We start from the raw sequence: 13,107 nt of genomic DNA, 5'->3' as shown, positions 1-13,107 counted from the left end.
ATATGCAACATGGCCTAAAATGATCAAAAATAGCCCAATTCCAAAAATTCCAAAAATATTGGTTTATTCCCACCCAGAAAGATGCAAGAAGAGCCAAAATGATTTTTTTCAATGATTATTCATATGCGTGGGTGCTACAAGGTTGAACATGGCCCACATTGGCTGGAATGTGTTGTAGACTCATATCCAGCAGACATATTTTCTGTGGGCGTGGCCTACATGGTCCGATAACCCATGTCAAATCTGGCTCAGCGTGTTTGGTTCCATGTCTGACTAGGGCCAAGGACCTAAAGGAGTTGGATCTGGACCGAGATAAACTTCCAGTAGAGAGGGCTCTGGGTCTCCAGTGGTGTGTGGAAACTGACTCTTTCAGGTTAAAGATGAAGCAACGGTCTTTCACCAGACGTGGTATGCTGTCAGTTAGCAGCTCAGTGTAGGATCCGTTGGGTTTTCTGGCACCAGTCACCTCGGCAACCTCAGCCCCAGAAATGGGAGGCCCCACGTCCGAGCTCCCCAACTCTGCTTCCTCATCGGAAGGCGTGTCGGTAGGATTGAGGAGGCCCTCGAAGTATTCCCCCCACCGACTCACGACGTCCCTAGTTGAAGTCAGCAGAGCCCCGCCCTCACCATACACGGTGTTGACGGTGCACCGCTCCCCCCCCCTGAGCCGCCGGATGGTGGACCAGAATCTCCTCGAGGCCGTCCGCAAATCGTTCTCCATGACCTCCCCGAACTCCTCCCAAGCCCGAGTTTTTGCCTCAGCAACCGCCGAGGCTGCGTTCCAATTGGCCTGTCGGTACCATCAGCTGCTTCCAGAGTCCCACACTGGAAAACATGCCCCTCCCAAAATAAGTAAAAAAAACAAGATTTCAAGATTTCTTGAAATAAGATGTGATATTTGGGACTTTTGAGTTAAAAGTGATCTTGAAATTAGCTTAAAAACCTCTTCAAATGTCAAAAAAAGCTTGTTTCATGTGAAATATGACTCAAAACAAATTGTTTTCAAGACTTTTTCATTTAACAAGATATTCCAGATGTATTGTATTAAAACAAGTCCCTATATCTGGCTGAAATAGAACTTGTTGGGCAGTTGTGTCTGATATTAAGTGTAATGAGATATTTGGACTAGAAATGAGACAAATATACTTGGTAAGATTTAGATTTTTTCCAGTGCACTGGCCAAAAAGGCCCGATAGGACTCCTTCTTCAGCTTGACGGCTTCCCTCACCACTGGCGTCAACCAGCGGGTTCGGGGCACCGACCACCTTACGGCCACAGCTCCGGTCGGCCGCCTCAACAATGGAGGCACGGAACATGGCCCATTCGGGCTCAATGTCCCCCACCTCCCCCGGGACATGGCCCATTCGGGCTCAATGTCCCCCACCTCCCCCGGGACATGGCCCATTCGGGCTCAATGTCCCCCACCTCCCGCGGGACATGGCTGAAGCTCTGCCGGAGGTGGGAGTTGAAACTCCTCCTTACAGGGGATTCCACCAGGCGTTCCCAACAGACCCTCACAATACGTTTGGGCCTGCCAGGTCTGACCAGCTTCCTCCCCACCAGCGGAGCCAACTCACCACCAGGTGGTGATCAGTTGAAGCTCCGCCCCTCTCTTCACCCGAGTGTCCAGGACATACGGCCGCAAGTCCGACGATACGACTACAAAGTCGATCATCGAGCTGCGGCCTCGGCTGCCTCTGCAGCATCACGTGGACATCGGGGGCCTCTGGACTGGCAGGTCGGGGTGGTGCACTGCAAAAAATAGGGGTCTTCAAACAAGATAAAAAAACTAAGGGAAAAGGTACTCAAAACAAGTGAAAAAAATCTGTTCATGCAGCAAGATAATTTGACTTGGCAAGATTTCTTAAATTAAGATTGTAGGAGTCTTGTTTCTAGATTTAACAAAGGCAGTTTTGTGAACAAACATTTGTCATATGCTTAAAATCCAAGGAGTAAAGCGTGTTTTCAGATATTTTCTGTGTGACTCTTGAATCAAGCATGTTGAGTTTGTTATTGAATCTTAAAACAAGATTTATTATGATGAGACTTTGGAGGAGAAACGTAATACATCTGATTTTAAGTGTTAATTGTCTCATTTTATGATTCCCTGCCTGTTTGAGACAAAAAAGTAAAGTTTTGCTTGATATAAGATTATACTGTTAAGTTGAAGACTTAAAATAAGAAATTAATTCTTAAAACAAGAAAAAATATCTAGCACTTCTAAATGTAAGGTTTTTTTTCTTGGTAAGAACCAAATAAAAAGGGGGACCGAAATGGGAAACGGAAATAAAGATAATAATCACACAGGAGAGCTGGGAGAAAATATGCCAACTACAGTGGATCTCAACCGGGTCAAATACACGGCGGGAGTTCTGTTGGAAAACTGTAACAAGATTTTTCACAACATCCATTCAGAAACGTCATCAGGGCAGCGGGGACGCTTGTTGGAGACTCTGTGGGTCTAATGGAGCCAACCACTTCCATATCTGTTGGGACTGCCAAACAATAAAATCATGCTGGGAAGAGATCCACAAACATATTGAAAATATATTTAATGTGAATATTCCATTAAAATGTGAAACTGTGTTCTTGGGCGATATAAATTTTGAAACACGGAACATAAAAGACAAAAAAATGTTGACTATGTTATTGGCAGCTAGTAAGAAATGTGTCACTAGGAAATGGTTAAAAGTGGAACCTCCCACCATCGACGAATGGATTGAAATTGTTTACGAGATATATCTTATGGAGAAGATTTCTTTTTCCCTCAAAGTTGAGAAGGAAAATTTTTATAAGATCTGGACAAAGTGGACGGAGTATGTAGAACCAATCAGATCTGATTTTATCTGACTGTACTCGTGCTTTGTTTCAACCTACCCTCTTCTATTTTTTTTTTGTATATATATATATATATGTGTATATACTGTATATGTGTAAATATTTTTATTTATGTTTCTGTGTGTGCGATATATTGATTAGGGGTGCGCTCCCCAATCCTGTTGTTTTTGTGTTATTATTTCTACCTGGAATGGTTTGGGTCCGTGGGAGAAAGATCCAGGAGGGCAGCATGGACTCCATCGCTGAGTCCTTGGCAAACTGAGTCATCGTACAGGTGTTGTGATGTATGTGATGGAGATGTGCCTTTCTGAATAAAAAGAGAATTTAAAAAAAAAAAAAGGGGACCGGAGGCTGTGTTCCAACTATAGGGGGGGTCACACTCCTCAGCCCCCCTGGTAAGGTCTATTCGGGGGTACTGGAGAGGATCCGCCGGATCACCGAATCTCGGATTCAGGAGGCCAAACGGTTTTTGATCGCTGAGGTGCTCGTCATGCCGCCGTTTGGTTTGTTAACATTCACACAAGAATAAATCCACTGAGGGACATTCCTTCAGCCCCGGTCTGAGAGCAGCAGCCGGGACAGGCAGCGCGTCAACCTGCCTAACCTCGGGTTAGACTGAGCTCCTTCCATAGATATGGGTTCTGTTTGGGTGAAATAATGAGTCTGAGCACAAATATTGGAAATGAGAACACAAAAAGCAGCTCATTAAATTTATATAGTCAAGAAATACAGCAGGAATCAATTAGACTGATCAGAGATCAGTGGAAACAATTCAGTCCAGGTTCACTGTTAAAATACGATCCGATGAAATGTTACAGCATCAATTTAACACGTTACAGCAAAACAGGATGTTACAGTCCTGGTCCAGAGTCCTGGTCCAGAGTCCTGACCCAGAGTCCTGACCCAGAGTCCAGAGTCCTGAACCAGAGTCCTGACCCAGAGTCCTGACCCAGAGTCCTGACCCAGAGTCCAGAGTCCTGAACCAGAGTCCTGACCCAGAGTCCTGACCCAGAGTCCTGACCCAGAGTCCTGACCCAGAGTCCAGAGTCCTGGTCCAGAGTCCTGACCCAGAGTCCTGAGTCCTGACCCAGAGTCCTGACCCAGAGTCCTGACCCAGAGTCCAGAGTCCTGAACCAGAGTCCTGACCCAGAGTCCTGACCCAGAGTCCTGAACCAGAGTCCTGACCCAGAGTCCTGACCCAGAGTCCTGACCCAGAGTCCAGAGTCCTGAACCAGAGTCCTGACCCAGAGTCCTGACCCAGAGTCCTGACCCAGAGTCCAGAGTCCTGGTCCAGAGTCCTGACCCAGAGTCCTGAGTCCTGACCCAGAGTCCTGGACCCAGAGTCCTGGACCCAGAGTCCTGACCCAGAGTCCTGACCCAGAGTCCAGAGTCCTGGTCCAGAGTCCTGACCCAGAGTCCTGGACCCAGAGTCCTGGACCCAGAGTCCTGACCCAGAGTCCTGACCCAGAGTCCTGACCCAGAGTCCTGGTCCAGAGTCCTGACCCAGAGTCCTGATCAGCCTCATTTCTTTCTGTTCCTGGAACCTTTAAAGTGTCCTGATCAGCAGTTCTGCAGCTTCCTGAAGCTCTCAGAGTTTCTCTTTGGACAGTTTCTGCTTCTTCCCTCATCTTCAATCCAGTTCTTGTACCTGAGCATCTTCAGAGGAATGTGTTTTTTCTTCATTAAGCCACTTAACTCTGAGCTCTGAACCATTCAGGCAGGAAAAAGGCTCCTAACTCAAGGGATGAACCAGTGTTGTGTCCAACTTAGCAAAGAAGAAGCTGTTACCATGGAAACATCTGCAGATATTCACTTTAAAGCTGCTCAGAACTGAACTAACTCTGGTTCTGCCTCAGATTCTGGGTTTATGTTCATGTTGGAACATGTTTCAGTGAATCTCTGCAGCTGTTACCATGGAAACATCTGCAGATATTCACCTTAAAGCTGCTCAGAACTGAACTAACTCTGGTTCTGCCTCAGATTCTGGGTTTATGTTCATGTTGGAACATGTTTCAGTGAATCTCTGCAGCTGTTACCATGGAAACATCTGCAGATATTCACCTTAAAGCTGCTCAGAACTGAACTAACTCTGGTTCTGCCTCAGATTCTGGGTTTATGTTCATGTTGGAACACTTTTCAGTGAATCTCTGCAGCTGTTACCATGGAAACATCTGCAGATATTCACTTTAAAGCTGCTCAGAACTGAACTAACTCTGGTTCTGCCTCAGATTCTGGGTTTATGTTCATGTTGGAACATGTTTCAGGGGATCAGCTGCTTCCTGTTTCCATGGAAACATATAAAGAAATGAGGCTGATCAGGAGTTTTCAACAGGACTGCACATCATCACATCTGTTCCGTTTGTGTAAACTCAGAAATATTTGGACCCTGATGCTTCACATTTTCTACAAAAACAAGTAAAAAGGCAGCGTTTCATTTCAGTGAAATGAGGAAATCATCCAACATATTCTTCTTCTCTTGTGTTAAAGACGCAGGACGATCCTTTAAAAAGTTAAAAGCACCTGAAGTCCTCCAGGAGGATAAAACTGTAGCTGTGGCACAAACACATTCAGTTACTGATCAGCGTTAGGGTTAATAGTGTTTATGGATCATGTGAGCTGGTCACCATGTGACCCCCCCCTGACTTCAGCTCAGCGGTTACCATGGTTACGGCGTCCTGCAGCCGCTCGGTTCTGAAGGTGAAATGAAACTTTTGCAGGAGAAGCTGAAAGTTTGCAGGAAGAAACTTGTTTTTGTTGCTTTTTCTTGATAAGTTTTACGTCCAGTCCCTCATCATCATCCTGGACGGACCGGCGCCGCCGGCCGCACGCCGACACGAAGGAGCTGATTGGTTAATTCTTCATATAGGTGTAAAAGACACAGCCATGCTAACATGCTAACGTAAGGAGTAGTGATGTCATGCTTCAAACAGCTGATTTACCCCCCCTCCCCCCCTAAGGTTCTGACCACATGTCATCACTTTGCAAACATTTATAGAAATTTACAGGTTTAAATGTCCTCAAACTAAAAAGATTTTTGGTTCCACGTGTTGAGAAAAACATTTTTTTAGTTTTTAAATATTCTGACGTCACAAACAGGATCAAATGTGACTAAAAACTACGTTTCTGTATAAATAAAGTTCACCGACTTTAAACTCTGAGTCCAAGCTGACAGCAGGTTCTGACTGTGGCTGTAGGTCCAAAGGCATTCTGGGTAATGTAGTGTGGTGACCGTTCATGTGTCTCCTTGTTTGCCTGAAGAATAAATAAATGTGTCTGCTTCAAACAAAGCGGTTTACTTCCTGTGGTTCTGAGCGGTCCAACAGGGGGACCAATGGCTCCAACAGGGGGACCAATGGTTTCTGCTGGTTCTGCTGGTTCTGATGATGGTCCACAATAATTAGACCAGACTGAGCTCATGTTCCCATGTTGAAGCTCACTTTAATTGTTCTGTTGTGGATCAAACAGACCGGACCTGATACTGGTTCTGGTTTTTAAACCAACTCTAAACCAAGTTTGGTGTTCCTTCTCTTTTATGGGTTCAGGAACGGTGATCATCAACCCCCAAAGAGGCTGGGAGAGCAGGGTGACCACAACACTCAGGTAGGACCGAGGGGCAGAACTGGGACCCGGAGACTCTCAGGTAGGACCGAGGGGCAGAACTGGGACCCGGAAACTCTCAGGTAGGACCAAGGGGCAGAACTGGGACCCGGAAACTCTCGGTGGGCTTCATCCCAGTGAGAGTTTCCCACAGAATGACACCAGGAAGCATCGCCACAACCGGTTTGTTTGAAGCCGTTCACCTTTGGATGGAGACACAATGAACCCCTCCAGTCTGTAACAAACCCTGCCTCCCCCTAAAACGAGCCTCCAGTTCCGAATAAACCAAACGACACCCTGTATGCCCCGCCCACCCCACTAAGGCCCCTCCCTCCCTGTTGGCTCCTCCCACTCCAGCAGACGTGATGGCGTAAACAGGTCACATGGTTATACTTCCTGTTCTAACTAACAGCAACATTCAGAAATCTTTAAGGAAAAAAGTTGTTTAGCTGAGATCTGATCTGATCTAAACACGAGAAAACAGGAAATTACATCATCATCGTCTCCAGCTCATGGCGCCGAAAAGTCTGAAAATCTCAATCCATCTGTGACGTCACCGTGATGTCACCGTGATGTCACCGTGATGTCACCGCGGCAGCTCCGGAGGTTAACTCTCTGTCTCCTCGGGGATGTCCTGCAGGTCTAAGAGGTCAGAGGTTGCGGTTACCGTGGTTACCATGGTGAAATGAACTGATCACATCAGAAATATTCCGATCGTATGATAATCAATCGTTATGGATCAGTCGTCCGTACTGACCTCTCGGGCTGTCGGAACGTGGAGAGATCTTCATCAGTTCCTCCTCCTCCTCCTCATGTCCCTCCCGGACGCCGTCTAATTGGTCAACGGGATCCTCGGTGGCCAATGGGGCGAGGGGGCGGGGCTCCAGCTCCTTGCTGCCCCGCCTCTTGTTGCCCTGGCGACGGACACACGTGCGTTCAGTTTCAGGATCACTCGCTCCGTTCCTCCGCTGACGTTCAGAAACTCACCTGCTCCTCCTTGCTGACGTCGGCTTTCTCTTTGTTTTTCTTCTTCTTTTTGCCTGACCCCGCCCCCTTCTTCACAGACTCCTCCCCCTTCAGACGCAGCCGCGCCAGCTCGTCCTGCAGAAGCTCCACCTGGCGCCGCAGCAGCACCGCCTCCCCGCTGGCGTCCAGCCCCGCGTCCCCCGACAGCGAGCGGCTGAGGCGTGAGCCGGGGGCGGGGCCGGAGGTCGAAGAGGCGGGGCTTGTGCTGATGGAAAGTTCCAGGATGGAGTCCTGACGAATCACAGCGGCCTGGGGGCGGAGTCAGAGACAGAAGAGATGTAACTTTAACTGTATCACCAGGTAACTTAATGACATCATCAGTGTGTCTGAAACTGACCTGCAGGGCGTGGAGGTGCGTGCTCAGACTGACCAATCGCTGACGGACTTCCTGCAAGGACGACACATGCAGTTAAAGAAGAACTCTGATTGGACATCTTCTTCTCCTCTATTCACAATCAATCTTCTTCACATTTGTCAAAGCCGGATCACAGCCGGAAAACAGCCGGAAAACAGCTGGATCACAGCCGGATCACAGCTGGAAAACAGCTGGATCACAGCCGGATCACAGCTGGAAAACAGCTGGATCACAGCCGGATCACAGCCGGATCACAGCTGGATCACAGCCGGATCACAGCTGGATCACAGCCGGATCACAGCCGGATCACAGCCGGATCACAGCTGGAAAACAGCTGGATCACAGCTGGATCACAGCCAGAAAACAGCTGGATCACAGCCGGATCACAGCTGGATCACAGCCGGATCACAGCCGGATCACAGCTGGATCACAGCTGGAAAACAGCTGGATCACAGCTGGATCACAGCTGGATCACAGCCGGATCACAGCCGGATCACAGCTGGATCACAGCCGGAAAACAGCTGGATCACAGCTGGATCACAGCCAGAAAATAGCTGGATCACAGCTGGAAAACAGCTGGATCACAGCCAGAAAACAGCTGGATCACAGCCGGAAAACAGCTGGATCACAGCTGGATCACAGCCGGAAAACAGCTGGATCACAGCTGGATCACAGCTGGATCACAGCCCGATCACAGCCGGATCACAGCCGGAAAACAGCCGGATCACAGCTGGATCACAGCCGGATCACAGCCGGATCACAGCTGGAAAACAGCTGGATCACAGCTGGATCACAGCTGGATCACAGCCGGATCACAGCTGGATCACAGCTGGATCACAGCCGGATCACAGCCGGATCACAGCTGGATCACAGCTGGAAAACAGCTGGATCACAGCTGGATCACAGCCAGAAAACAGCTGGATCACAGCCGGATCACAGCTGGATCACAGCCGGATCACAGCCGGATCACAGCTGGATCACAGCTGGAAAACAGCTGGATCACAGCTGGATCACAGCTGGATCACAGCCGGATCACAGCTGGATCACAGCCGGAAAACAGCTGGATCACAGCTGGATCACAGCCAGAAAACAGCTGGATCACAGCCGGAAAACAGCTGGATCACAGCCAGAAAACAGCTGGATCACAGCCGGATCACAGCCGGATCACAGCCGGATCACAGCCGGATCACAGCCGGATCACAGCTGGAAAACAGCTGGATCACAGCTGGATCACAGCCGGATCACAGCCGGATCACAGCTGGATCACAGCTGGAAAACAGCTGGATCACAGCTGGATCACAGCCAGAAAACAGCTGGATCACAGCCGGATCACAGCTGGATCACAGCCGGATCACAGCCGGATCACAGCTGGATCACAGCTGGAAAACAGCTGGATCACAGCTGGATCACAGCTGGATCACAGCTGGATCACAGCCGGATCACAGCCGGATCACAGCTGGATCACAGCCGGAAAACAGCTGGATAACAGCTGGATCACAGCCGGATCACAGCCGGATCACAGCTGGAAAACAGCTGGATCACAGCTGGATCACAGCTGGATCACAGCCAGAAAATAGCTGGATCACAGCTGGAAAACAGCTGGATCACAGCCAGAAAACAGCTGGATCACAGCCGGAAAACAGCTGGATCACAGCTGGATCACAGCCGGAAAACAGCTGGATCACAGCCGGATCACAGCCGGATCACAGCCGGAAAACAGCCGGAAAACAGCTGGATCACAGCTGGATCACAGCCGGATCACAGCCGGATCACAGCTGGAAAACAGCTGGATCACAGCTGGATCACAGCTGGATCACAGCCGGATCACAGCCGGATCACAGCTGGATCACAGCTGGAAAACAGCTGGATCACAGCTGGATCACAGCCAGAAAACAGCTGGATCACAGCCGGATCACAGCTGGATCACAGCCGGATCACAGCCGGATCACAGCTGGATCACAGCTGGAAAACAGCTGGATCACAGCTGGATCACAGCTGGAAAACAGCTGGATCACAGCTGGATCACAGCCAGAAAACAGCTGGATCACAGCCGGATCACAGCTGGATCACAGCCGGATCACAGCCGGATCACAGCTGGATCACAGCTGGAAAACAGCTGGATCACAGCTGGATCACAGCTGGATCACAGCTGGATCACAGCCGGATCACAGCTGGATCACAGCCGGATCACAGCCGGATCACAGCCGGATCACAGCTGGATCACAGCCGGAAAACAGCTGGATCACAGCTGGATCACAGCCGGATCACAGCCGGATCACAGCTGGAAAACAGCTGGATCACAGCTGGATCACAGCTGGATCACAGCCAGAAAATAGCTGGATCACAGCTGGAAAACAGCTGGATCACAGCCAGAAAACAGCTGGATCACAGCCGGAAAACAGCTGGATCACAGCTGGATCACAGCCGGAAAACAGCTGGATCACAGCTGGATCACAGCCGGATCACAGCCGGATCACAGCCGGATCACAGCCGGAAAACAGCCGGAAAACAGCTGGATCACAGCTGGATCACAGCCGGATCACAGCCAGATCACAGCTGGAAAACAGCTGGATCACAGCTGGATCACAGCTGGATCACAGCCGGATCACAGCTGGATCACAGCTGGATCACAGCCGGATCACAGCCGGATCACAGCTGGATCACAGCTGGATCACAGCCGGATCACAGCTGGATCACAGCCGGAAAACAGCTGGATCACAGCCAGAAAACAGCTGGATCACAGCCGGAAAACAGCTGGATCACAGCCAGAAAACAGCTGGATCACAGCCGGAAAACAGCTGGATCACAGCTGGATCACAGCTGGAAAACAGCTGGATCACAGCTGGATCACAGCTGGATCACAGCCGGATCACAGCTGGATCACAGCTGGATCACAGCCGGAAAACAGCTGGATCACAGCCAGAAAAAAGCCGGATCACAGCCGGATCACAGCCGGATCACTGCTGGATCACAGCTGGAAAACAGCTGGATCACAGCTGGATCACAGCTGGATCACAGCTGGATCACAGCTGGATCACAGCTGGATCACAGCCGGATCACAGCCGGATCACAGCTGGATCACAGCTGGATCACAGCCGGATCACAGCCGGATCACAGCTGGATCACAGCTGGAAAACAGCTGGATCACAGCTGGATCACAGCCAGAAAACAGCTGGATCACAGCCAGAAAACAGCTGGATCACAGCCGGAAAACAGCTGGATCACAGCCGGAAAACAGCTGGATCACAGCTGGATCACAGCCAGAAAACAGCCAGAAAACAGCTGGATCACAGCCAGAAAACAGCCGGATCACAGCCGGATCACAGCTGGATCACAGCCGGAAAACAGCTGGATCACAGCCGGATCACAGCCAGAAAACAGCTGGATCACAGCCGGAAAACAGCTGGATCACAGCCAGAAAACAGCTGGATCACAGCTGGAAAACAGCTGGATCACAGCTGGATCACAGCTGGATCACAGCCGGATCACAGCTGGATCACAGCTGGATCACAGCCGGAAAACAGCTGGATCACAGCCAGAAAACAGCTGGATCACAGCTGGAAAACAGCTGGATCACAGCTGGATCACAGCTGGATCACAGCCGGAAAACAGCTGGATCACAGCCAGAAAACAGCCGGATCACAGCCGGATCACAGCTGGAAAACAGCTGGATCACAGCTGGATCACAGCTGGATCACAGCCGGATCACAGCTGGATCACAGCTGGAAAACAGCTGGATCACAGCTGGATCACAGCCAGAAAACAGCTGGATCACAGCCGGATCACAGCTGGATCACAGCCGGATCACAGCTGGATCACAGCTGGAAAACAGCTGGATCACAGCTGGATCACAGCCAGAAAACAGCTGGATCACAGCCGGAAAACAGCTGGATCACAGCTGGATCACAGCTGGATCACAGCCAGAAAACAGCTGGATCACAGCCAGAAAACAGCCGGATCACAGCCGGAAAACAGCTGGATCACAGCCGGATCACAGCCAGAAAACAGCTGGATCACAGCCGGAAAACAGCTGGATCACAGCCAGAAAACAGCTGGATCACAGCCAGAAAACAGCTGGATCACAGCTGGATCACAGCTGGATCACAGCCAGAAAACAGCTTGCTGCATGGACATTAGTGAAACTGGGACTCCATCTTAGTTATCTGTGAGTCATGGGACTCTGGAGGAATGACAGATAAAGAACAGAAACACCAGCTGTACTCAGAAAACAGGAAGCAGTTGTTACCTCATTCAGGCTTCGATCCTGCAGCTGGTTACCGTTTCTGTCCTGGAAGAAAAAAAACTTAGTTTGAAACTCAGTGAATTGTCTGCTGGTCACGATGCAAATCTGCAACACTCACACAGATAGTAAAGTTTATAAAGATAGTGAAGTTTCAGACACATGTGTATATTTCCAGCTGTGAAACCAGATTCATTTGATCACTTTCTTGGCTGTACAGGAATAACTTAAAGTAAACATCTTCACTTTTCATGCTGTGTGTGTTCATTTCTTTGTAAACACGATCTGTTCATATATGCTCCCGTTACCATGGAAACAGCATAAACCCAATCACTGCCACAGATAAAACTGATTATGTAACCTGCTGTTGTGTCTCACAGGTGTGTCTCACAGGTGTGTCACACAGGTGTGTCTCACGGGTGTGTCTCACGGGTGTTTCTCACAGGTGTGTCTCACAGGTGTGTCACACAGGTGTGTCTCACGGGTGTGTCTCACGGGTGTGTCTCACGGGTGTGTCACACAGGTGTGTCTCACGGGTGTGTCACACCGGTGTGTCACACAGGTGTGTCACACGGGTGTGTCTCACAGGTGTGTCTCACGGGTGTGTCTCACGGGTGTGTCTCACGGGTGTGTCTCACGGGTGTGTCTCACAGGTGTGTCTCACGGGTGTGTCTCACGGGTGTGTCTCACGGGTGTGTCTCACAGGTGTGTCTCACGGGTGTGTCTCACAGGTGTGTCTCAAGGGTGTGTCTCACGGGTGTGTCACACGGGTGTGTCTCACGGGTGTGTCTCACGGGTGTGTCTCACGGGTGTGTCTCACGGGTGTGTCACACAGGTGTGTCTCACGGGTGTGTCTCACAGGTGTGTCACACAGGTGTGTCACACGGGTGTGTCTCACAGGTGTGTCTCACGGGTGTGTCTCACGGGTGTGTCTCACGGGTGTGTCTCACGGGTGTGTCTCACGGGTGTGTCTCACGGGTGTGTCTCACAGGTGAGGCAACGACAGCCACACATTGTGGGAGCAAAGCTGAAAGGCAAGGAGGTGATTTAC

The 13,107-nt window shown here is 50.0% G+C and overlaps 1 protein-coding gene across 1 annotated transcript in view; it reads right to left on the bottom strand.

Moving 5' to 3' along the window:
- Positions 1–3,893: 3,893 nt before the first annotated feature.
- The window catches only part of arhgef2b (rho/rac guanine nucleotide exchange factor (GEF) 2b), a 54,707-nt gene continuing 45,493 nt past the window's right edge, over positions 3,894–13,107 (bottom strand). The window contains exons 18-22 of the mRNA XM_075466435.1: positions 12,063–12,104; positions 7,799–7,849; positions 7,423–7,710; positions 7,193–7,349; positions 3,894–7,077 (exon numbers count right to left, since the gene is read on the bottom strand). Of these exons, the coding sequence (XP_075322550.1) occupies positions 7,043–7,077; positions 7,193–7,349; positions 7,423–7,710; positions 7,799–7,849; positions 12,063–12,104 (573 nt within the window). The 3' untranslated portion in view covers positions 3,894–7,042. The remainder of the gene's footprint in view (positions 7,078–7,192; positions 7,350–7,422; positions 7,711–7,798; positions 7,850–12,062; positions 12,105–13,107) is intronic.

Source organism: Odontesthes bonariensis, chromosome 5, assembly GCF_027942865.1.
Source record: "Odontesthes bonariensis isolate fOdoBon6 chromosome 5, fOdoBon6.hap1, whole genome shotgun sequence".
NCBI lineage: Eukaryota > Metazoa > Chordata > Actinopteri > Atheriniformes > Atherinopsidae > Odontesthes > Odontesthes bonariensis.
The sequence above is the reverse complement of the archived record's forward strand: the minus strand, read 5'-3'. Positions and strand labels throughout refer to the sequence as shown.